This window comes from Anguilla rostrata, chromosome 8 (genome assembly GCF_018555375.3).
Source record: "Anguilla rostrata isolate EN2019 chromosome 8, ASM1855537v3, whole genome shotgun sequence".
NCBI classification, from domain to species: domain Eukaryota; kingdom Metazoa; phylum Chordata; class Actinopteri; order Anguilliformes; family Anguillidae; genus Anguilla; species Anguilla rostrata.
This window is the reverse complement of record NC_057940.1, coordinates 21,363,736-21,388,716: the sequence shown is the minus strand read 5'-3', so window position 1 is coordinate 21,388,716 and position 24,981 is coordinate 21,363,736. Positions and strand designations below refer to the sequence as shown.

At 41.8% G+C, this 24,981-nt stretch overlaps 1 protein-coding gene across 2 annotated transcripts; it reads right to left on the bottom strand.

Moving 5' to 3' along the window:
- Positions 1-2,808: 2,808 nt before the first annotated feature.
- asb10 (ankyrin repeat and SOCS box containing 10) lies at positions 2,809-18,907 on the bottom strand. Of its 2 annotated transcripts, none has more exons than XM_064347028.1 (5): positions 18,075-18,907; positions 9,475-9,742; positions 7,305-7,809; positions 3,924-4,037; positions 2,809-3,440 (listed from the first exon to the last, which is right to left on the bottom strand). In XM_064347028.1, the coding sequence occupies exons 1-5, from the start codon at positions 18,385-18,387 to the stop codon at positions 3,255-3,257; spliced, it is 1,386 nt and encodes a 461-aa protein (XP_064203098.1). In that variant the 5' UTR covers positions 18,388-18,907; the 3' UTR covers positions 2,809-3,254. The 2 variants fall into 2 exon arrangements, with proteins under 2 accessions (XP_064203098.1, XP_064203099.1); XM_064347029.1 differs by lacking the exon at positions 18,075-18,907 and adding an exon at positions 10,615-11,845.
- Between the last annotated feature and the right edge of the window lie 6,074 nt (positions 18,908-24,981).

Genomic DNA, 24,981 nt, shown 5'->3' with positions numbered 1-24,981 from the left:
CATTATTATTATTATTATTTTAGAAACAATAATAGTTTTGTTTTACATGTTTTAAAATATTTTAATATCTAGGAGGTCACGATAAACACGAAGATGATTCTATATTTCCTGGAACGGTGTTCCTGTACCTCACCTTACTATTTATATCTTGTGGCTAAACTAAGAATTGGGTCTGTTCTCGAGCAGGCTCTCTAGTTACAGTGAAAAGGGCTGTTCGCGAGCTGCGACAGGTTCATTACCCAAGTCAGCACATTATATCCTACCCCTTTCACAAAACCTTGCACAGACCCACCTCTTTGGCCTTCCGTATTAATGATGTCTAATGCGTCTTTTCGATTCCACATAAGTCCAAATGTTCTACGATGTCAAATGAGAAAGGATAGTTGCACTGCTGACTTTCAAGCAGGCAACCGGGTCATCTATTCTCATCGGGGTGTACTGTACCAAAAGAAGGCTGCGTGACAGTTTGCACAGAGATGCGTTATTTCCTTTGCTTTTTTGGCATTATGCTATCTGAGAAGTTGTCAGTTGCTCAGTTCTCAGTTCTATGGTGGCTACGACGAATCAATAGTGATGTCAGGTTCCTGCTCCAGTTTTGGAGCTATTGGTTAAGATGTTGTGTAATGTGTATTATTTTTGTGACAAATTTTATACTCTTTTTCCGCCAAAAATATAAAGCGCTATTGTACGGATTGTATCATTAACCCTGATGTCAATTTTGTTTTCTTTTTTCATTCACAAAGTGTTACTAAATACTTCTGTCTCGGTTATACAGGGGTTTTAGTCGTAGACGTAAACGTTTTTATAATTGAATTTAAAAAATGACCAGATTTAAAAAAAAAAAGATGAATACAATTAAACATGCATTTTTTACGCGAAGGTAACACTTCGGTAGTAGATACTTTAAGCACTATTGCACTTAATTAGTTGGCTACTAGTTATATTAACTGCAATTATCTTTATTGTTGGGATTATGTATAAATAATTGTCATTTGGTTATTATTATTATTATTATTATTATTATTATTATTATTATAACAATGAGGAGAAGAAAAATAATAAAATAGCCTATAATTACATTCAATGTGTACATAATGATCTCAGTTAAACTTAAACGTTATTATTATTATTATTATTATTATTATTATTAATAATAATAATAATAATAATAATAATAATAATAATAATAATAATAATAATAATAGCCTAATAATAATGTCCTTGTCATTCTCAGATATTCTACAGTGGAATCTTAAAATAACATCTTTGTCTCATATTCAAACTGTCAATTTGCCTAATTAATTATCAGTTTGAAAACCAACGTTTTAAATATTGACATCGATGCAGTTATTCATACATTAGGCTACATACGAATAATTTTTCTCGGAAAAATTAATCTGAGCCGCATTCATTCACCCTCGCTCATGATGAACTGAAATTCAGAGACTACTTCAGAGAGAGGAAAATAATTTGAAGTGAGACGGTGAGATCCACAAAGAAAACGTTTATAAGAAGAAGTGTTTAATTTTCGGAAGGTTTAGCTGATGGACAGTCGAGGTTGTCATGGTTGTCTGACATGACAGATCTTCATAGTCAGGCTAGTTAAGGTAACTTACGGAATTGATACTTCATTGGTAATTTATTGTCAACGATTTATACATTGTTATAGTTAAATGTCGGTTGGAAAAGGTTGCCACGTTGTAAAACGTTGGTACTTTGCATTTCTAAGATCCATACCCGTGTTCTATTACTTAATTGCGTGGTTTTTAAGTTCCCAACAATTTGCACGGATAATTCGAAAAAACCCACTCTTTTCAAGAAGGTAATATTTAAAATAGTCTTGTCCAGCTCCAAGCAACCGTAAGTGCGTGGGAACATGTATTTTACTGTGTACGAAACTGAAACACAATATTAATTAATATATCATTAATTGAGGACCATCCATTTTTCGCTTCTCAATAAGATGGCTTTCAGTACACCTACCAGTCTGCTCAAGTTCAGAAAAAAAGTTATAACCTTTAGTTGTAATTCAAAGACTCTGGCACCCCCTTGTGGCCAACATTGTTATACAGTGTGGAGGAATGTTTATACGTAGAAAGATTTGATACTGACCGACCATTTAAACAACGTCATACAAATATAAATTAGACACTTTTAAACCATAATTTTTTCAATTAATATTTAATATGCTTTAATTGTACAACCGATTTGCAGCACTTCTGTACCAAAAACCAACAACTATGTTTTAGACTGCATCCTTGTATTTGAACGTATTCAAAAAACGTATTAGTATTTTACATCAAATGTAAAAATCTCTTTCTGATTTCTTATTTAAGCATTTTAAATATAATATTTTTGTGTATACCAACAGTTATCATACAAACATTAAAGGCATCTTAATTATATTTACAAATGTACTGCTTTGTAACAAAATAATTTGCACTGTGAGCCTCCAGTCTAAGTCTGCATAATTCAAGTCTTTTTTTTTACTACCATAATTGCTTGCATCAGAAATGAAACAATCTGTTCCAACCAGGTGTGATTCAGCTGTTAGAAGCATTCCATAAAAAGCCCTGGAGGAACAGGGCTCATGTGGAGAGCCCACGTTAGCAACGGTTGTATCTACATATCCAGTGGCGGTTCCATTGTTTTTGCATTTTTAGCATCAAGACTGATAGAGCCCAGAGACTTGGTACCTATTGCATTATGTGGTCCAGAGCTGGGCTTGCAAAACTCAGCAAGGGAACCGTGTGCGCTTAAAAAGAGTACATGCATGCTCCACACCTCCATTTGACAACCAAAATAGTAACAGTTTTGAGCACAATCAGTGATCACACTGCATTTGAGGCTATCTTTCAGATGGCCCGAGTGACTGTTTGGTTATGAACAGTGCACAGTGGACACTGCAGTACACCAACTTGAATGTGTTTTTAAAGTGTTTCACGCTACACAGTGCATTGCTGTTCGTGGGTCTGTAGTGGACAGAAATTTGCTCCAACTGTGGTACTGTAAGCTTCTGGTTTGACCATCTGGGCCAATAAGAAGTGCAAATGGCATACAAAGACAAAAACAACATCCCTCTCAGAAATAGTTGTGTAGAAAAAAGGGAAGCAGTGTCCAAATGGAGCACGTTGGAGGACGGTTAACTGGGCCGATTCGAGCCCTGCAGAAGCCTCGGCATCCGGGGTCAGGCGTGAGGTGGAAGGGATGTGGGGTGGGCGGGCAGTGTCGGCATGGAGACGCCACGCTCCTCCTCAGTGGACGTAGTCCCTGAACTCCAGCAGAAGGTAGTTCTGCAGGAAGGTGGGCAGCCCCAGTTTGGGGACAGCGCTGGGCACGCGCGCTCCCAGGACTAGCCTGAGCTTGCAGCGGGCCAGGTGCTGGAGCGAGCGGGGACCTTGCGCCAGGGAGAACAGGGACTCGTAGAAGCCTCTGTGCGTCTGCAAACGCAACCAGAGGGGTGGAGCGTTAGGGTCCGTGCAAGTCGCACAGAGATGCATGTTTTTTCCCCTTTTTCTTCTATGCTACCTGAAAAGTTGTCAGTTGCTCAGTTCTCAGTTGTATGGTGGCTACGAAGAATCAATAATGATGTCAGGTTCGTGCTGTAGTTCTGTAGCTATTTAAGATCTTGTGTAATGCGTGTCATTTTTGTATGAAATTTTATACTCTTTTTTCCTTCTTGTGACTAGCATTTCACAGATTTAATCCTGATCAAATGTATCCATCCCGTCTGGATGGATACTTTTGGTGCCAAAAAGAATAAATGTCCTGGGTAAAGAGGACATGTGGTCAGCCTAGTAGAGCCCTAAATCCACAATGATCAACGTTTTTCAAAAACGTATTAATATTTCCCAAAAATAAATATGTATTGGTTTTTTGAGCAAACGTGCAGTGGAACTGTGGTCTTGTGCGGGCTGGCTCACCTGGAAGACGTCAGGCGGAACATTCTCCACCCAGGTGTCTGTGATCTTGAGGCGGTCGTACGCGTTCAGGAGGACCTCGATTGTGCGAGGAGAGTCGCAGCAGTATTTCAGTACCTGGAAAGGACATTGCCATGCGATATGTCACACAATATTTAAACTGCAGAAAACAGCCCAGACAATTAAACTATTTTTCGTCTTAAATCAACACAGGCTCCCAATGTTCACCGTACCAGCCTGTTTTAGGCATATGGTTTAATGTTACCACCATCATTATTTTTTTAACCATGTAATAAACATTGACCTATTACTTCAGACATGAGACAATGAGCACTAGTCATTGGATCCTATAACTCAGTACTTCCCTGTAAGTGTGTGAGAACCTACTGGTGTGTCATATGAGAGAACCATACCTCAACCCTAAATATTCACACTACTCCGGCGTGCTGTTATTTAGGCCTCAGAAAGTTCCAGAACCATGTTCTGCATTTCCCCCTGACCTTCATTTCAGACAGGATGATGCCGCTATAGCATAGCACCAGATGAGTCTCTGAAGTAGGGGTGACCAGTCATTGTCATAGCCCAGGATCATCCTCCACACTTAAGCCCTAATGCGCTCAACTCAGCTAATTACTGCTTTAATTGAACCAATTTAACCACTTCTCTAAAGAGAGCGGGAAAAAATACTGGACCAGGGGCGTGGTCAAAAACCCAGACTGGGCACCCCTGCTCAGTACTCTGGAGGGTCCAGATGGGAGGGGCCCGGAAAACACCTCGCTGCCTGGCCCTCGTCTTTATTTTGGAAAAGCATGGGGTAGGAAAGGGAAAGGAGAGGGGGGCAGCCCTGGGAATGTGGGAAATAATTAAACACTTGGTGAGATAAGCAGATTGGGTCTCCCTCTGGGGGATTCATGGGAAAATCTGCAATTAGCACTAATTAATCTCTTATTAACACTGGCTAATTAGGAGTCAGGCAATTTGTTTGGAACAAGCGGGAGCCGAAAGTTGAGCAGCGACGGGTTCCCGTGTACTGAGCGTCGCAGTGAGCGGCGGAGCGCTGGTATGGTAGAGGGGAGTTATAAAGCGCTCGTATGGTAGAGGGGAGTTATAAAGCGCTCGTATGGTAGAGGGGAGTTATAAAGCGCTCGTATGGTAGAGGGGAGTTATAAAGCGCTGGTATGGTAGAGGGGAGTTATAAAGCGCTGGTATGGTAGAGGGGAGTTATAAAGCGCTGGTATGGTAGAGGGGAGTTATAAAGCGCTCGTATGGTAGAGGGGAGTTATAAAGCGCTCGTATGGTAGAGGGGAGTTATAAAGCGCTCGTATGGTAGAGGGGAGTTATAAAGCCTCTGTAGATAGGCTAGAGGGGAGTTATAAAGCGCTCGTATGGTAGAGGGAGTTATAAAGCCTGGTATGGTAGAGGGGAGTTATAAAGCGCTCGTATGGTAGAGGGGAGTTATAAAGCTCGATGGTAGAGGGAGTTATAAGCTCGTAGGTAAGGGTAGCCGATGGTGAGGGGTTATAAAGCGCTCGTATGGTAGAGGGGAGTTATAAAGCGCTCGTATGGTAGAGGGGAGTTATAAAGCGCTCGTATGGTAGAGGGGAGTTATAAAGCGCTCGTATGGTAGAGGGGAGTTATAAAGCGCTCGTATGGTAGAGGGGAGTTATAAAGCGCTCGTATGGTAGAGGGGAGTTATAAAGCGCTCGTACGGTAGAGGGGAGTTATAAAGCGCTCGTATGGTAGAGGGGAGTTATAAAGCGCTCAGGTAGAGGGGAGTTATAAGCGCTGTATGGTAGAGGGGAGTTATAAAGCGCCGTATGGTAGAGGATTATAAGCGCTGGTATGGTAGAGGGGAGTTATAAAGCGCTGGTATGGTAGAGGGGAGTTATAAAGCGCTCGTATGGTAGAGGGGAGTTATAAAGCGCTCGTATGGTAGAGGGAGTAGTTATAAAGGTTTGGTATGGTAGAGGGAGTTATAAAGCGCTGTGTAAGGAGTTAAGCGGGTGGGAGTTATAAAGCGCTGTATGGTAGAGGGAGTTATAAAGCGCTCGTATGGTAGAGGGAGTTATAAGCGCTCGTATGGTAGAGGGGAGTTATAAAGCGCTCGTATGGTAGAGGGAGTTATAAAGCGCTCGTATGGTAGAGGGGAGTTATAAAGCGCTGGATGTGGGAGTTATCCGTATGGTAGAGGGGAGTTATAAAGCGCTCATGGCTATGGTAGAGGGGAGTTATAAAGCGCTCGTATGGTAGAGGGGAGTTATAAAGCGCTCGTATGGTAGAGGGAGTTATAAAGCGCTGTATGGTAGAGGGGAGTAAAGCGCTGTAGGTAGAGGGAGTTTGCGCTCGTATGGTAGAGGGGAGTTATAAAGCGCTCGTAGCGCTTATGGTAGGGGAGTTATGAACGCTCGTATTGGTTACCTTGAGAGGGAGTTATAAACGACCCTGTCTGACAGTGACTCACTGCCTACCTCAGCACAGGGGCCGGGTAGGAGGCAGAACGCTCTGGCTGCTCCCATTAAATGGATTTCCGACAACCCAGCCAAGACACTTCAGCCCTAATCCTGTTGTCTTATCGGGGCAGGTCGGCACACCTCTATCATTTTACGCTCACTCTGAGGGTTTTAGGTTGGTATGTCTGTCTGTCTCCAGTTTGGGCTGACCTGAAGTATATCACAGAAAAAAGTTATCGGTTTCATTTATAATGTTCATGCATGGTGTATTCTCCACACACCTGGGTCCTTCTTGCCAGGGGTGTCAATCTACATCTGCGATTTAGCATTCAATTGCTCTTAAATGCAATTCCTTGAGGCTTTGTGCCACAATCTGACCAGTAGAGGGAGCCAGGATGGGAACAAGCTGAATGAGAAAAAGTGCCAGGCTCTTCAAATTCAAATGCGTTTTGTAATATGCTGTAATATTGCCTTAACATCAAGTGTGAAGATTAACAGTCTGTAACAGTGCCCCAGTTGACAGATATGGTGTACGCTCCTGCTGGTGTCACTCCACATCAAGTTAATATGATTCTGCCAATAGACTGGATGTAATAAGAAGTTTCAGGTTTTCCCGACAAGACAATGTCTATGATTCCATTAACATTAAAGAGGAGCAGTACATTGAATAAACATGAGAACACAGCCATATGGTCTTTATAGAGCAGGACTGCCCAACCTCGTTCCCAGAGCTCTGCTGTCCTTTAGGTTTTCCTTCCAACCCCAGCAAAGCACACCTCATTCAACAGCTTGAGATCTTGTTGAGCTGCTAATTAGAAGAGTCAGGTGTGCCAAATTAGGGTTGAAGTGAAAACCTACAGGATGGTAGAGCTCCAGGAACAGGGCGGGGCAGCCCTGGTACAGAGCACGCTCAGTGCAGCGCTCAGTGACTGACCTTGGGCAGGGCCCCGGGCCACACGCGTATGGAGCCGTGGTTGAGCAGTGCGCGGACGATGCGCTCGGGCTGGTGGGTGGCCTTGTAGGCCACGGCCTTGAGGACGTTGTGCATGGGCGCGTCGCCGGCGTAGCACATGGTGTTGACGCTGGCGCCGTGCCGCAGCAGCAGGTCCACCGTGTCCGGGTTGACGTTCTTGCAGGCCATGTGGAGCGGCAGCTGGTTGTCCTGGTCGCCGGTGTGCACGTCGGCACCGGCCGCCAGCAGCATGCGGCACACGTCGTGGTAGCGGCCCAGGTCCTCGGCCTCCTGCGGCCGTGAGCAGGCGGCGTTGAGCGGCGTGCTGCCCTCGTCGTTCCGCCGGTCCAGGGCCGCCCCGTAGCGCAGGTACAGCTCCGTGTGACCCGGCAGGCCGTGCTGCGCCGCCACGTGCAGCGGGGTGTTGTCCTCCTCCAGGCTCCGCCCGTTCACCGTGGCTCCGAACTGCAGGAGGTACTTGGCGCATCTGTGCGATGAAGGAGGCAGAGGCAAAATCAGGGAAGCTTTCGCGTTCTTCCGAGTTTAATTTGTCAGTACTCAGAGCAGTCCTTCGGTTGCCGTTAAGCATCGTTTTGAGCTAACAGGTGGGTGAGTTACTCCTTGTGTTGATTAGCTTCCTATGAAGCTGGAGAAAGATGATGGTTCTCCTCATTTGACACAAACTGAAACACTCCAGTGTCACAGGCAGTCACGCTCACAGGGAGTGAACTTGTGCCGAGCAAACAACTGCAACTGTAACATATAACAATAATTTAAAAAGAACACATACAAAATGGCATTGATAAAGGTCACAGACCACGGTGATATTTCAAAACTGTGGTCTTTTTAAATTCCACATGCATAATGTGGAATACAATACTGTTACAAAAGAAGAGAAAATTTCACTGCCCTCAAGTGTGAGTTTTATTAAAAAGTTACCATTAGCACTGTTTATTACATGCCTTGATCAAGGCATGCGTCCTAACACCCTAAAGTAAGTGGAAGATCATTTGAGAATTTCCTATTTCAACAGGAAAAATTCAAAAGGAAAATCATTTGGATAAAAATCGGCTGAAGTGTCTTGAGATTAAAAAGGCCATGCATTGGCTGCAATCAGTAATCCTCACACACTGGAATACTATTTTTAAGTTCCCAAGCCATTTAACAGCTACTCCAGAGAGTTGCATTTACTTTATTTGCCTTTCTTCTAAAATAAATATTTAAGCATGTCTCAGTAAATTTAATCTATGGTTCTGATTTATTGTTTTAAACAAGAAAGCCAAATAAATGAATACTTCAGTGCAGCACTTGCAATAAAATCAAAATTTTGAATGTAATTGCCAGAAGCATTAACTATCTGTGACCAACATGTTGATACTTTTACCTACAATAAACTCACCACTGGCTAGTCTAGATGGGCTAAGATTATGGTTAGTGCAGTTGTGTGCTGTCAACCCCATCTAAAGAAATCGAAATTACATCTTGTAGTGGCATGTTGCTCCGAATTAATGATGTCATTATTCAATGAATGGTTGGGAAAGCACAGCTAAAGCAATTTCACATTTAATTATCAGCTGAAAAATCATCTGCTAAAGACAAGCCTTCGGTAGGCTGTAGATTCCCTATAATTAATCAAATAAGGACTGATTATTGGGCATCTCTAATGTTGTTGATACTAGTCAAAGTGTGTGAACTCTGAATAATACAGAAGTAGTACATCAGCACCTCAGTACCAAACAGGACTACAATAGGTGGTAAATACTCAATAGACACATGGTAATGTGTATTTTTAAAAAATACAGTTTCTAACAGTTTCTAATGCATGTTTAGTGCATGTACATTTGGCAACAGTTGCTTGAGGTCAGGTGGGTCTCAGAACACGGAAGTGAGTAATCTTAAGAGCTTTGACAGACAGACACTACTTTTAAAGGAATGTTGAATTCAAGGTCTGGAAAGTTCTGGACTTTTTGAGAGGTTCTTTTCTTTGGAATATTGTTACGATGCACCTGGGCAATGAATGGTCGCACACACACATTTTCTGCGCTCAGAATAACGTTGTAGTTCCAAAGCACACAACGAGAAGGAAGGTTCCAGAAGAAGAGGGATTGGAGCACGGAGCCCCCTATGGCCCTGTCAGCCGGGTGTCACTCACTCGAGGGAGGCGGGGCTGGTGCACATGTGCAGGGGCATCAGGCCCTCCTCGCTCACGGCGTTGGCGCTGGCCCCGTAGGAGAGCAGCAGCTTGGCGCACTCGGCGTGCCCATTCTCGCAGGCCTCGTGCAGCGCGGTGGACCCCGCCGGGCTGAGCTCCACGTCGGCCCCCCTCTGCAGCAGGTGCCTCAGGCACTCGCTAAAGCCCCGCCCGGCTGCGATGTGAAGGGGCGTGGTCAGCTCCTGCTCGTAGGTCAGCGACCAAAGTCCTGTCGGGGAGGGGGGGGGACAGGTATAAAAAAATCAAAATATATCAATGAAATGTTTTATAGTTTAGCAAAAAATATCCCACCTTAGTTCAAATGCAGTATGTATGTCATGCTTATACTGCCATATGCATGCACATATATGCTAAATTAGGAAACTTCACAAAAGCTACATCAATTACAGGAACAGCAACAAGTCAGTGATGTGTATGGGTGTCTTTAATGGGAATTTTGCACCAGTTTTCACACTCCCGTTTCCTCGATTTAAAATGACAGCTAGAATGTGTCCCTTCCTTGGAACAGTATAGTGTACAGTAGCCTACTGTAATTCCAGCCACTGGTTTTTCGCTCCTCAGTCCAACAGCTGAGCTGTACAGCCACCGAACTGGAGGAAATGTCAGGGCTTGATGCCAGGCTGTAGGGCACATCCACATGCTATAAGGCCACAGTGTCTTAGCAGCACAGGCTTGCCAGCAGCCCAGTGGTTGATTTCTCTGCAGCACATTGCTTTGCAGCGAGATGAAATGCTGCAAGATCAGATTTCAAACTGCTGAGCAAATGTCAGAGAGGATCTATCCTTCACATTGACTCAGCATGTAATAGCTTTTACACCAAGGGCAGGAGTCTGAAATGCGAAATGAAAATGTCACTCGTCAAAACAAGTCCTGTCTTTTGCCCCGAAAAATGAAAGAGAAAGCTATAAATGCTTGTGCATCCAGCTCCTTGAGACTTTTGACAACTGATATTTGCAAATGCTAATGTTTGGTCACAAATGGGCAAATTATTTTCACCACAGTCCAACCCGAATTTTACAAAGGCAAGCCCACAAGTTGTGACCGCCATGTTTCTGCTAAAGCCAGGACTATGTTACCTACTGAGGCCTCTGTAGTTGAAACGGTAGTCCTTCCATTCCTCAGCGTTGCTGGTGTCGTAGATGGAATTAATCATGTGGCAGCCCTCGTCGTCGTCCATTATAGTGATTAGGGTCAAATGGTCGCCCACCATGAGGGCGTTCCAGAACTGGAGGGTGTGGCCCGTGGCCTTTGCCGTGGCGATCACATCATTCCGGATCTGCTTCGGCTTACGCCACTTAATCTTCGAACTCATGGGCTCCGCCAAACTTGACACTTTGCACGCCGTGAAAATTGTTTTTTAAAATAGCAACCTCCTTTGTCTATGGAATGAAGATCAGGAGCCAAAAATCTATCCACAGAAAGTCTGAGCCTTCGAGGTGCGAGAAAGGTTCTGTCCCTGGAGAGTGTTTCTTGCCCCTCTGAAGTTTGTTTATGCTGTGGGTGTCTATTTAAGGGAGGTATCACGTTATCCAATACTTTCCTGGCATGGAACGAGCCAGAAAACTGGAGCAACAGGAAAGGAGCCTCAAGCCTTGTGTTATCCCAAATTTAAAATGGTATCTGTAGCCATTTTGCTCAGCTAGTGCCTCATTTCAGCTTCAGATTGTGAAAATATAGACCCAGTATTATTATACAGGTTTAAAAATGCATTAGTTTACTGTAATGCAATACCATTCATAATCAGAACAGAATTGAAGATACATTGAGAAAATTACAGAAACAGACAGCATACCATACCGTAGAGTGAGGCAAAAATTAAATGAATTGTGCATCAAAAATGTTGTACTGCAGCAATATCTTGCTGTCCCAGTTTGAAAAAGACTAACACAAATCTTTAGATGATATATCTAAATCTCAAAAAGCAGGAAGTGTGCGTAGTGGGTGGAAACAGAATGCATCATTAGATCTGGCTTTTAGCACAGTCTATAATTAAGCAGCATTAATATTTCAGCATTGATGGATTATTTCAGACTGCGCAAGAGACAGCCAGTCAGCATGTCAGAAACTTTGATTACATTTCCTGTTTAGGACCGCCCTATTCAAAAGCCCATAGGAACATGCCCCTCAATTACACTTGCTCAGTTCGGTGCATTTTTTGTTCAGGGATGTTTGGATTTATTGTGATAAAGGAAAACAATGAAAGATTGAAGCTTGTAAGGCAATGTTATCAGAGCAGAGGCTAGAGGTGATTTTGCTCACATTTTCCACTTTTTCCAAAATGGCTTCAGTAGTTTTTGAATGAGCTCACACTCCAGACACCAGGTCAGACTTGATTAATATGGTAATTAGGTCACATGTTAATTGAGATTCTTTTGGATAGGCAGATAACTCAGCAACTGCGCGTTTTTGCAAGCATTTTTCTAAGCAGGTAGAGACAATGAGAGTGCTTCAATATATTTTCTTACAAAGCATCACTACTTGTATTGTGGATCAGTTAAAAAAGGCACAGCTTTGTAAAAACTAATTGAGTAACAGCGGGGAAACACCCCTGTCATTTCATCTTTGTCGTTAAAGCGACACCACTCTCACATTCAATGCACCATGTCAAATATTAATTGTGTTGAGAAATGGTTTCATTTTTTTCAGGCTTCTAGGTGGCTTATCTAATATACTGGGTTACAGTGGGGTGACCATGTGACCCACGGTATGCTGCTGAATCTGGACTGTTTCCTTGACAGCTGGTTAGCAGCTGCGCAGGGTGGCACGTAACTAGCTGTAATGTCACCCAGGTAGGGGAGGTTTTAGTCAGCAGTCACTCATCGCTCACGGCCGACTCCTCAGGTCGACCAAGCACCTGCAGTCTGCTGGTGCCAGATGTGCATGGTGTTTACTCATCTGAAACTGAGACTGTACAGCAGGTGGCTAAGGAGCAGCTCAGCTATCTGTTACTCATTCTTCTGTGCGTTTTGGTGAAATTCCATCATAGCAATGCATTGGAAATAATAAACGGTTGCTATGCCCTCATCAGTTTAAGACAATGTCACAGCTCTACTGTTTGATGTGTGACTTCTCAAAGGCTTTTCAGCTTCAACTTCTTATGTAAAATATTACCAGAGAATATGCTTTTGTCACAAAAGTGCCAGGCATCCAGTGTAAAAATAAACTCTGACACAGTACTCAGTAACTGTTATAAAGTGCATTCTATATGATGGCAGCAATACAATTTAAAACGAGTTAAAAACAAGGAACATATTATGTGCTGCATCTGAGGATTATAACCAGCCCCTGGCCCTGTTAAGCTCCAGCCCCTGTTCCCATTTAGGATTTTGTATTAAAATAATGTATAATGGTACCAAATATAAAATGGACAATTAACCATCAGCATCATTTTTACAAAAATAACACAGCTGGTGGCAAGAATAATAAATACGCAATAGGGCAATATTGTACCTTACATAGTCAGTTGCACAATGAATAATAAATACAGATTAGGACCAAAACTATATGGAATGCAATATGTTGACAAATTTATTAGCCAGCACTTTATCATTAATGCATGAAACAGGTGTTTTCAGGTGTTTTCAGTTCTGTTGGTACTGATTTCCATAGCTTAGTATCTTTGACAGAAAAAAGCTGATTGGTCAATGAATGTTTTATTCTGGAGCACTCTGCAGATGCCATTTGCTGTGCCCCCTGTGGTAATGTTACTACCATATTGCTGTCCCTTAAATAAATTTCGGAAGATTCCTGGGGCAGTATTGTGCAAAAATAAAACACAAATTTCAGGAATAAGGAAAGGAATACTGAGTGAAAACTGAGCAGAGTTCACTTTTTTAAAGTATAACATTGATGACATTTAATTTTGCTTTTTTATCTGATATTTTCATACCTGACTCATAAAATTAGAGTTTACTTAAATTTCAAATTTAACACCAAGCCTTTTGCTGTGAATATCCCTGATTCGCTCACGTTCCAGGATTTTTGCTATCAGCAGTATATTGTGATAGCAAGTCATTACACTCGCCTTGAAGGGCGATATCACTAGAAATAACTTTGTAGCAGGACATTCCATCTTGCTAAGAGACCCAGTCATTACTGTCATTACTACATGGAACAGGAGACCACTGTTCAGTTCTCCATTTTCAAATAAACACTTTACGCCCACTTGCCATAATATTCTCTTTTTACGGTAAGACAGTAACTGTTTCTCTCTTCCTCCTGAAAGAATCAAATTGTGCCAGTATAAATGCACTATTGAAACTAGTCCAAACAGAGCCCTAATTAATTATAATTACGTAATAATTTTTATTCGAAAATTGCATAAGATGTGGTAATGTTGCAGTCCAAAAATGTAATTGTATTTTTCACTCTTAATGTGAAACAATAATAAAGCAATTTCTCTGCACAGCTATTCATCAAATTAATTTGATTTGTTGATTAGAATTTTGTGAGTAAAATAAATACATTTTCTATCCATATTTCACATATCTTGTGGACTAAAAAGTTTTCAGACAGAAAAGTTTGAGAATCACTACAAATAAGTACTGGTGTATATAAATTGGAGACAGCAGGCAGTGCTAAGGATTGGTGTTAAAAATGTGCTGGAGACAGGTAAACTTATCAAAAAAGTAAAATAATAATCCAGAGAAAACACACGTATATTACACTGTAAAACATATAGTGAAATATATCTGGACCATTATATAGTAACAGTAACTATTGTTATATTGTTGTAAAATTCCATGTACTATTATGTATACAAATATGTAATTTGGCAATCCTTTATCATTTTTCTAAACCTAAGTGATGTATTTTTGCATACACAGAAATATTAATTTTTATATTTTGGATTTCAGTATTAACTGATGTAAATCCATTTAACATTAGGCTTTTAATTATTTAAAAAGCCACCATCCTCAGCAAACAGTAATATTTGTGCATGCAACAGATGCAAATTATCTTCCAGTAGAATTACAGGCACATCAGTTGAAGCATACTGTACATCTTTCTCCAGGCAGTGAAACAAAGTGGATTGTGTACTCCCAGGGTCACCTACTGTACAGATGAAATGTACTGTTACTCAGAACAGCTGAAATGTACTGTTACTCAGAACAGCAGACTGAAATGGTGTTTGCCTATAATCCAAATTGATTTCAATTCATACTGATACTGCATTGAAAATGAGGGAAGATGACACACCGCACTTCCAAAAATAAGGAACAGAGTGTTGATGTTTGTTGCTCTTGTTGCCAAATGACATGCCCGCTAGTTCACAGCTATAACAAACGGACTGTCCTCACATATTTAGGCCCCAATATTAAGCAGGCGTCAGAGGATTTTACAGACAATGAAGTATCCAGTTAGCTCACCACTGACCTAAGTCGGTTAGCTCACCTCTCCGACTTTTCAGGCATTTAAAGTATGCAATGCAGTCTTTAAATAGTTCATTTAAGCCCTCAGCACTGTTCTATTTAAAGTAATATTATTTTTAAAATGCAGAACCCAACTGGTGAGCTTATTTTAAGTATCATTATTAATGCAACTATTATTTAGTCTATATGTGTGATTGCTTGTCTGCCTCATATATTCACACGTGAACACCCCTGGAAAGGTATGCCAAAAAACCAGCTAGGAATACTGTCTTCATGTTTATAAGTCCCTGGTCAGCGGACTCAGTAAATATAGTGTGCTTGTGCTAGCATAGCCTATGTTATTTTGTGTGGAGGAAACACTTGCAGTTAATATTATCCCCCTAGTCTTTTCATCCTTGGCCACTACTGTATGCAAATCCCTTTGAGAAGGTCTAGAAAAAAAGCAGCTAAATCTTTAAGTGTCTGAATGTTATTTTATGAAGATGTAGTCATCAAGGAGAAAATAAAGAGAAGTTCTATTGATATCAGTGTTTGACCTCTTTGCTGGACCTCTTAATGGAATCATATCAGATGGCATCAGCAAGTGCGCAATATTTCACAGTTCTCTATCACAGAGGCAAAAGGATGGGGCTGTTGGGTGGCTTGCCCCGTTAAAAGACTGATGCAGAAATGCACATGTAGCCTGGTGTTGAATCCGATGTGTGTGCATCAGCTAGCAGCCCTGCAATCATGGCAGTTAATTTGGTGGACTGCAAAGTAAAAAAAAAACCAGCAGCTGGCAGCCTTCTCTTCAAAGGGGAATGCGTGCTTGAGGAGGATGCTGCAGGTATGATCTGCGCATGCAACTGCCAAATTTATACAGGCAACTGTCATGTTTTAAAGTCTCAATTTCCTGCTGATAACATGAGAATATGTGTTTAATGTTCTCAACTAATCAGTGAGTGAACAATACTGATCAATGATAAGCATCCCTTTTCACACAAAGTGACTGGCTGCTTGCATCACCAGGAGGGAATGTGTTTCGTTCGTTCTCGTTCCTGTCACAGCAGTGCTGGCTAATTTTAGCATTCAGGCTGAATGAAGCTGACGTAAAGCTAACTCACTCATCAAAGGGTATTCAGATTTTCTTGGCTATTATGAGTCATACTATATGGAAAGAAATAAATTAAATATGCAAAATGAATGACATAGTAGTTAATGTAATGGGACGTTGTCTATGTAATAACCTTTAAGAACCATTTGAGAATAAGGGCTATGATAAGCCATTATAAAGACATTAAAATACACTTGCCCTATACAACGTACGTTCCACAATGTTCTGCGGCAGATTAACTCAGCAATAAGTTCTTTGAGGCTTTTGATGCGAATGATCTAAAAGATGTTTTGAAAAACAGATTTTGCAGATGCTCGCAGGGAAATATTTTCCATCAGAAATATGCCCGCAGTCTCCTCACTTAACGGCATGACACCCCCTTACCCCCTATGACACCCCCTTACAGACTGTAAGGCCCCGGGGATAGCAGGGCCATCAGCACTCTCCCACCATCAACAGTGGAGAAATAAGTACATTCATTCTTTCAGATATAACTGTGTTGTTGCATAGTGGTCTTGGTAATAATATCACAATGTTAACAGGCATGAAAGTTTTAAGATTTAAGGCTTAATTATAAAAATTATTAAGTTTTTATGGAGATGAAAATCATCAAAATGTTGGCTTTGTGTAGGCCTACTTATTTTGTGTACTTATTTTGAAAGCCAATCGTCAGATCACATCGAAGGATGTAAACACTCCAATTTCATCACACGGTTCATGTGAGGTCAAAGTGGTAAACAAATAAATAAAACAACCATGAAAACATGAAAAGACATCTGATATGTTATTTATGAAATCCACTACAGCTGCTTTATTCAGTCTACAGTTGCTCAATTAGAATGGCATTGTTCCAACTTGAAGTTCATTATCGTTCAAGCTCACTTTGAACTTGCATTGCATTTATTCCGTTTATATGTTCATTTGGAACGTTAATTTATTCACATGTACAGTATGCAAAGCACATTATTAGGGTGTTGAGCAAAACCACAGAATTCGTATAAAATGGGTAAGGCAGTGTACACTGGAGCACAAGTTGCTCAAGGCAAAATGCACTGAAAACAGTGTATTTTGCCCTGGGTAACGTGTGCTCCAGTGTTCCTTATTTTGGGGCAGTCCCTGTTTAGTGTCCGGGTAAGGATTTTTTTAACTTTAGTTTGACCATCCTGGCTGTTGAGCACCTATCCAGTCCTTTTATTTAGCTGGCTTGAAGCGCGTCGGGCATCTTCTTTACCTGTGTTCTCTTCTTCTAAAGTAATAGTCATTTTGCTGACAGTTTTCTATACTGGGCTCCGTGACTACCTTTCTGAAGAGTGCAGCACTAAGTATAATTTTTTCAGTAGTCTGTTCATAAGCTAGCGGAATGGAAAGTATATTGGTCAATGTAGAAGTCTAGTATATTGGTCTATCACCTTGTTTTCTGACTCATTTTATATATGCTTATGTGGTATATACAGACCATCTTACAGTATATATAATGATTTAATTTTTTAAAACCACAAAGCTGTCTAGATTTTAATTGAAAATGGAAAAATGGTATGCATCACTTTATACATTTTGTTAATTTCAGTGATGACCACAGCTGTTAACTGCAAAAAGTGAACTGTACATTCCTTTTTAAATCATTATTCAGAAATTAACATCATGCTTTTTTATAGTTTAACCCAACATTTTTTTTGGCTTTTTGATCATGTCATTGGCGATGATGTCATTGCTAAATGGTGATGATTGCATGTACCTGATTTAAAATACATTTCTTTTTAATGGTAAGATAACATCTCTAGTAGCAAGAAAGGTACAAATGAATTCCTAAACCCATGGCTACAGGTACAATTTTATGTACCTCTAGGGTTCCCCACCTGTGACAAGTGCTGTACCATTTTTTTCTGAGAGTGTGTAGCCTCACACTAAAGAACACAGGTAATCCTGGTATTCTGCTTTGCATTTGACTTTGAATGCGTTTTGTTGAGCCTCCGCTGAGGTTCGCTATATCCACGCCCTCGCTGACCCACACACAGCCCGGTCCGTAAAGCGCGACTGGTCCGCGAGGCACCCGAGCGCCCGGCCCTCGCTCTTACCCGCGTTCCGGCTGACCCAGCGCATGTCTCCGCCCCTGGACTCCACGATGAGGTTGGCAGAGGAGCCCTTGGGGAACAGGCGGCGGAGGGCCTCCAGATCTCCCGTGAAGAGGGCGTTGTGGACCACCAGGTCGTGGCACACCTGCGGCGGGTGGGCGGTGGGCGTCGGCCTGGGGTCCGCCCTCTTCAGGAGGTAGCTGTTGAAGCGAGAGGTGGTGGAACTCTTAGCGTACATCTGCCTCTCCAGGAGGTCCTCGTCCACAAGTAGGGAACGCAGGGCCGTGGGCGTGAAGACAAAACTGCCCCGGGACATGTCGATCCACCCAGCGTCTCTCTCTTTCTCTCTCTCTCTGTATCTCTCTTTCTGTCTCTGTCTCTCTGTCTCTCTTTTCTGTCTCTGTCTCTCTCTGTATCTGTCTCTCTCCCTCTGTCCCTCTCTCTCTCTCTGTTTCACTCTGTCTCTTCTCTCTGTATCTCTCTTTCTGTCTCGCTCACTCCCTCTGTCTCTCTCTCTCTCTGTATATCTCTTTCTGTCTCTGTCTCTCTCTCTGTATCTCTCTTTCTGTCTCTCTCTCTCTGTTTCACTCTCTGTCTCCTCTCTCTGTATCTCTATTTCTGTCTCTCTCACTCCCTCAGTCTCTCTCTCTCTCTCTCTCTCTCTCTCTCTCTCCCAGTCTCTCTCTCTCTCTCTCTCTCTCTCTCTCTGTCTCTCTCTCTTTCTCTCTCTCTGTCTCACTCTCCCTCTCTTCAGCAGGGTAACGGGTAACTCCGAGCTCGGGTAACTCCTGAGGGTGGTGACTGGTCTGCTGTGAAATGTTTAGTGCTCACTGAGCGTCTCGCGACTCTGACGGGTTGTTTTGAAATACAGTACCTCACCACTCCCTCACACTGCATGTGGCCAGAGGCTATTTATATCCCTCACATGGCTGTTTCACATCTCTGCAGACTGTTTATCACAATCACATTGTCAGTTTTGTCATCTGGTTAAGTTAGCTACAATCAAACCACAGTATTACTGGAATAAAAAGAATCTTTATAATAAAAATAATCACAGTCATGGAATATATGAAGAATATAGTAGTAGTAGTAGTAGTAGTAGTAGTAGTAGTAGTAGTAGTAGTAGTAGTAGTAGTAGTAGTAGTAGTACTAGAACTTTATTTGTCCCCAGAGGGTCAATTGGTTGTGCAGCAGTGAAAACAGTAATAACACAAGGTCAAAAACACCAAAAATGAATAATGTATCTTGTATTCTGTTTCAACTGAACTCACTCAGGAAATATACTTGTCTTGAATTCAGCAGAAACACAAAAAACCAAATATTACATTTGCATTACATTTGAAGCATATTTATCCCAGCTCCCAAACCATTGTGCTACACTGCCGCACACAAACTAAAGGTCATTTAGAAAAGAAAACACTGTAGATATGTGAGGAGTATTTTCCTTTATATTCCTGCTTCCTTCAAAGCAAGAAAATGAAAAGCTTACCAAAGCACGGTTATTGTTATTGTAAGCATACACAAGCAGTCTATGTTGTTCCTATTATATACTGCCTTGTAAAATGAATAGGCGGAGTGCCCAGTCAGGCCTAAATGCTATTCCTTTTCAATCCCGATAAGGCAGAACAGGTGTCTGGCTTTGAGGAGCAGAGCACAGGCCATGGTGCCAGACTGAGCGCGTGCAGTAGAGTCCTGTGCAGCCACACTGGGACTCGGTGCTCTTTACTTCAGCTCAGTCCAGTCAGGTCCACCTGCCTGCAGTATGACTGGTTCAAACGCACACTGAGCCGACTGTGCACCCTGAACAGAGTGTGCTTTGTTAATATGACTTAAAGAATGACAGCTTTTTGACAAGGGTACGGTCCTGCATTTGGACATACAGTCTAATCTATTTCACAAGTCAGTGAAATAGGGTCAGTTTGCTTTTTTTTATCTCCGTCGAGTAACCACATTTCGGTTACCTACCTTAATTTTATTAGTACTACTAATTATTAATTTCTTAAGTTTTTGATTGTAGTTTGATTGTATATTCACTTAAACTGGCAAAGTGCTTTTTATTGAATCTAGGCACCCTTCTGTGACAATGGCCTGAATTCAATTGATATTAGTTCTTAACTTTGATTGCTGATTGAATGCAAATTATTCATCACAGATACATAGATCTGTCAAGTTCAATTATTGCAAAAGTTAATTTTCTGAACTGTGAAGAATGAAATTAAAATAGCATTTAATGTCAAGTCAAATGTTGATTGAATTCAGGCCAATGTTCATGACGTGTGTGCAGAGCAGTGGGCTGCCAGGTGGCTCATCTAGATAAACACTGGGCTTCATTGGATGATGCACTTCATGGTCTGGTATTAGTGCTAGTGTCAGCACAGACTGTAGCAAGCAGCACCGTGCACATAATTGGACACAGTATTGTCTAAGCAGCACTGGATGATTGATCCATCTATTAAAGATTTATTTCGTTTTCTTTTAGTGTATGGCAGTGTGGAATTTTGTGTGTGTGTGTGTGTCTGTGTCTGTGTGTTGTGGTTTGAACACTGAATTACAAACTTACCAATGAAAGTAAATTCTATAGAAAGCATTGCTGAGGCAGGTATGGTTTCATTTGGTCAGCTGGATGTTGGCAGTCTTCCTGCATCAGCGGCAAATAAAATGTCCTCTTCCAAACTGCAAAGCTGGCAGACTGGAGAATGAAAATGCGAGGCATTTTTCAGTTGTCCTTGCGTTGCTGTAAAATAAAAATGGCTTAATAATAATTAAGTACAATTATATATAAAGATTTTTGTTAAAGAACAGGAATATGTTCATCTCTGGGGTAGTATAATGTTGATTTCTAACCATTTCTAACCAACCGCCTTAACCTCTTAAGCCGGCCTTTTTATCCAACTGGGAATATGCCATTTTTGGACTGGGGTCCCCCTCCCATATAAACACAGCCCACCCTCTGTTCCTCCCTCCCTCCCTCCCTCCTCTCCTCCCCTCTCCTCCATCTCTCTGCACATCATCAGACGGCAGCGGCGCTGGTCCCACATTAGCGGACATTAGGCGGGGAGCGGGAGCCACCGCTGTTTTCGCCGGGCCCCACGGCCAGCGTTCCCGTCGGAGGCGGGACGGCACACAATTAAAGCTCTGGCGCTCGCTCTCTGGGCTTCCCACAGACATGCTACATTTGACTGATGAGCAATTATTTGGCAAGGCTGGAGGAAAACGGACCCCGCGAAAATGTTCCACTGTACTTTATGAGCCTCGATATTGCTAAAAATAAGGGACACATTTCCGCTGAATGTCATGGAGGCTTTGGGCAGTTGTCAGGCTGGTGCCCACAGCATGAGACATTAAAGATATACAGTGAAAGCGCCATTTCCTTTTTTTACTTGAAATCAATGCAGCACAAGCTGCAAAACACACACACACACACACACACACGCACACGCATGCACACACATGCATACATGCAGTATTTATGTATATCTGATAACATCAACCACTTTTTTATTTTTTGAAACCCATTTTGTCCCAATCATCTTTTTCTCTCTACTCAGACTACAGCAGGCCATGCTCAGTCATACATCCTGTATTACCCCATAATGCCTAGTTGTTTACCCATAATGCCTATCTGTTCTTGAAAATGCCAGACTGAAACGGTGCCTGAGTGATGTATACGTTCTCTGCCCACTTTTCCTTTTTATTCTGCAGTTGTATCTAGAACTCTTTTAAAGCACCACTTTCACATCTTAAGATCTTTTTCCACATGCAATATTTAGTGCCTGGACTGGACATTACCTGGACTTGTACAATTGACGTCTGTTCACCTTTGCAGTGTTTAAGTGTGCATCAAAGCATTACCATTGAATGACATTAACAGAATGATACAGATTGAAACTGTTTCCCAGTTGCCAGTTTGATCATTCTTTATTTATCATGCATCTATTAATTCAAAGGTCTGGACCACTTGTCTTATACAGAGGGAACTTCATCGATGACAAACGATATTTTTTCCCAAGATGCACTGCAGTAATTCCGCTGAGGCATGCGCCACACTAATATGTTCTCCTGAGCTCTGAGCTCATCCACCAGTCCCACCCAGTAGTGATGACGGCCATGAGATCATCCTGTCCCTGCCACTTGCAGGTCCCTTTGGGCTGGGTGGCTAGAATGCCAATGCAGAGGCAGAGATGGGAATAGCAATGCTCCAGTGCACAATGCTTTGTGTTGCATCTGAGCATCGTATACATATATATCACAGCAGTCAACCAGTCTGTAAATGCAAGCTACGTGTGGGGCTATGACTGCACTATAAGGCTCTGTGTCTGATCTACTTTATGTCCCTTCTCACATGGTGTGTAATGTATCATGTGATGTAAGACACTGGTTGCTGTTGTCATTTTGTGCAGGTCAGTGCATCATCTGCATACAGGGCAGTACGCTTCATGATGACTAAAATGACAACCCCGGTGATAATAATGTGAATGATAACAAGCAGTAATCTGAGAACAATGTGATGGACAGCAGCTGATTTGTCGTCGTTTTTTTCCCTCTCTCTATTGGCTTCACACACAGGTCAGTGTGAATAAGGTAGCCTTCCCTCTGGAACACTACAAGTCTCCATTTTGTGATATTGGTGGCACACAAACCATTTCCGACCATAAATTCATAAGGAACACTATTTCAACCAGGTCAATTCAGTTTCAATTTCTGTCAAGTCATGACATAACCGAAAAACGCCCACAATGTTCTGAAGATTTTTTACATTAAATGCCCTCTATCGACTGAAATTAAATAGAATTTCCTGTAAGTCCGACTAAAACCATTAAGCACAAAAATCACACACCCACATTATATTGAACTTACAGTGACGCACGGGAATCTACTATGCTGTCACTGAAAGGGGAGGCTTATCATGAGGCCACATGGGAATAAGAAAAGTCCTTGCTTTGTGCTCACAGTCAATTCTTTACGTTCGCTGCAAACAGTAGCAGAGTCATGGGTGCTTTCATTTATTTACCGCATGTTCCGATTGTGTTGGTAAAGTAGGGCACCGCCAACACGGTACGCATCAGGCTGCTACCGCATTTCATTTAAACGATGTGGTTATTAGCTAGTCTCCAGGTGACGTCGCAACACCGCGGAAAAGCTCCCACTGTGACATCTCTTTGCAGGTGGGCTAAGCAAGCGATGGACCAATGAGGCACTGCTTCAGGCTACGGCTGCAGCCGTCGTAACAAATGTCGGTTGACACCACATGGCTTTTATTTCTTCACACTAACATTCCTTGTATTTGTTCATGAAGTTGAATTATAGTTTTAAAAGCATGTGTGCTAACGTCAGTAAAATTACTTTGTTGAAAAGAACGAGGTAACATAACATTAATTAATTAGGCCCTACTCACGGCTAATACGAAGACACAGAGCAGATTATTGGAATTTCAGTAGGCTATGAAACAGGTCAGTGGGCCTTATTTACCGTTGATTTAAAGTTAAGAAAACCTGTTGAACTTGGTAAAATTTTTAGTTACTGTAGCACTGTCAATGCAGTCTGTGATTCCTTGAGAATATAGGCAGAGATCTGGGTGGTTTATATTGGCTGGGCGGCTGTGTTTGTACACATAATGCAATCACAAAGTTACGCTTTTCTGAATCCTGTCAATAATTTCGGTGCACTTATTAAAAAATATGGGTACTCCGATGAATAAAATATTTACAAATAGAAAGTAGGCTACCCACTGTAAAACATCTTTCAAAACATCACACGAGGTGTGAAGTGCAAACAAATCACAAGAAGATATTTTATTTCATGTAACACGTTACACGTTATTTGTTAATTGATTTCATTCCATTCTGAAATACATTTAACATGCCTAATTTAGCAGTTTCGTACATCCGACCCATTTAAAAAAATATCAAATGATGCCCAGAAATAAATATTTAATACATCATAAAACAGGATGCCCCCCTCAAAAACTGAAAAGTATGGCCACGAATTCATGCTTTGAACGCATTCTTGATATTATTTCTTTAAAGATAGCATGCTTTCTGCTCATTTCCATTTGAAAACATTGGCTCATAATAGTGTCCCGTCCATACCTTAACGACCATGCTGGTATGGAAATCAATGCAATTTATTCGATTTTACAGTTCGATAATAGATGTCACATTAACTGAAGGCATCTAAGAGTTTCGACTTTGCAAACACACATTACCAGAGAGAGACGGGGAATATTGTATTTGCTGCTGAAGTGTATCCTTTTAAATGATATCCATAATGAGTTTATAATATGCATCTGGGCTACCTCCTCTCTACTTTGATGTCTTCCAAATGGCCCGGGTGTCATCAGAAAAACATGTAGGCACTTTCCCGCCTCATTGACTCCCAAATGTATTTTAAATATCATTCCTGGTAACGCAATTATTTAAAACGCTGAACTAAACACTTACTAATGGGGAAAAAAGACAGAGACTTCGATAAATTCATTTCTCAAATGGTGGCCATTTCAATTTTCGTAGGAGCGGAGAGTTTCTGCTCTTAAAAAAAAAAAGAGAAAAGAAACAGCCCGTCACCCGCAGCACCCTCCTACCCGCGCGGCTCCCTCCAGACATCAGCAGCGCTTTATTTCCCCGTCTGCCGTTAAGAACAGCTGTTTCGGTGGGGCAGTCTGCCATTTGCGCGCAACGTCCACAATGAGAAGCGACGTTATCAACTGGACACTTAAAACGGCTAATGAGTCTGTCGCTACTTATTAGTGCAATTAGACAATTAGTTCCTGCTGATTATGCGCCTCTTAATTCTGATTTGAGTTCAGTAGCAGGAGGCAGTAATCAGAAGGAAAAATGAATGAAACCCACCTTCTTTGTGACTAGCGGCTAATTAAATAATACTGAAAAGTAAAAAAAAAAAATTCTAGCTA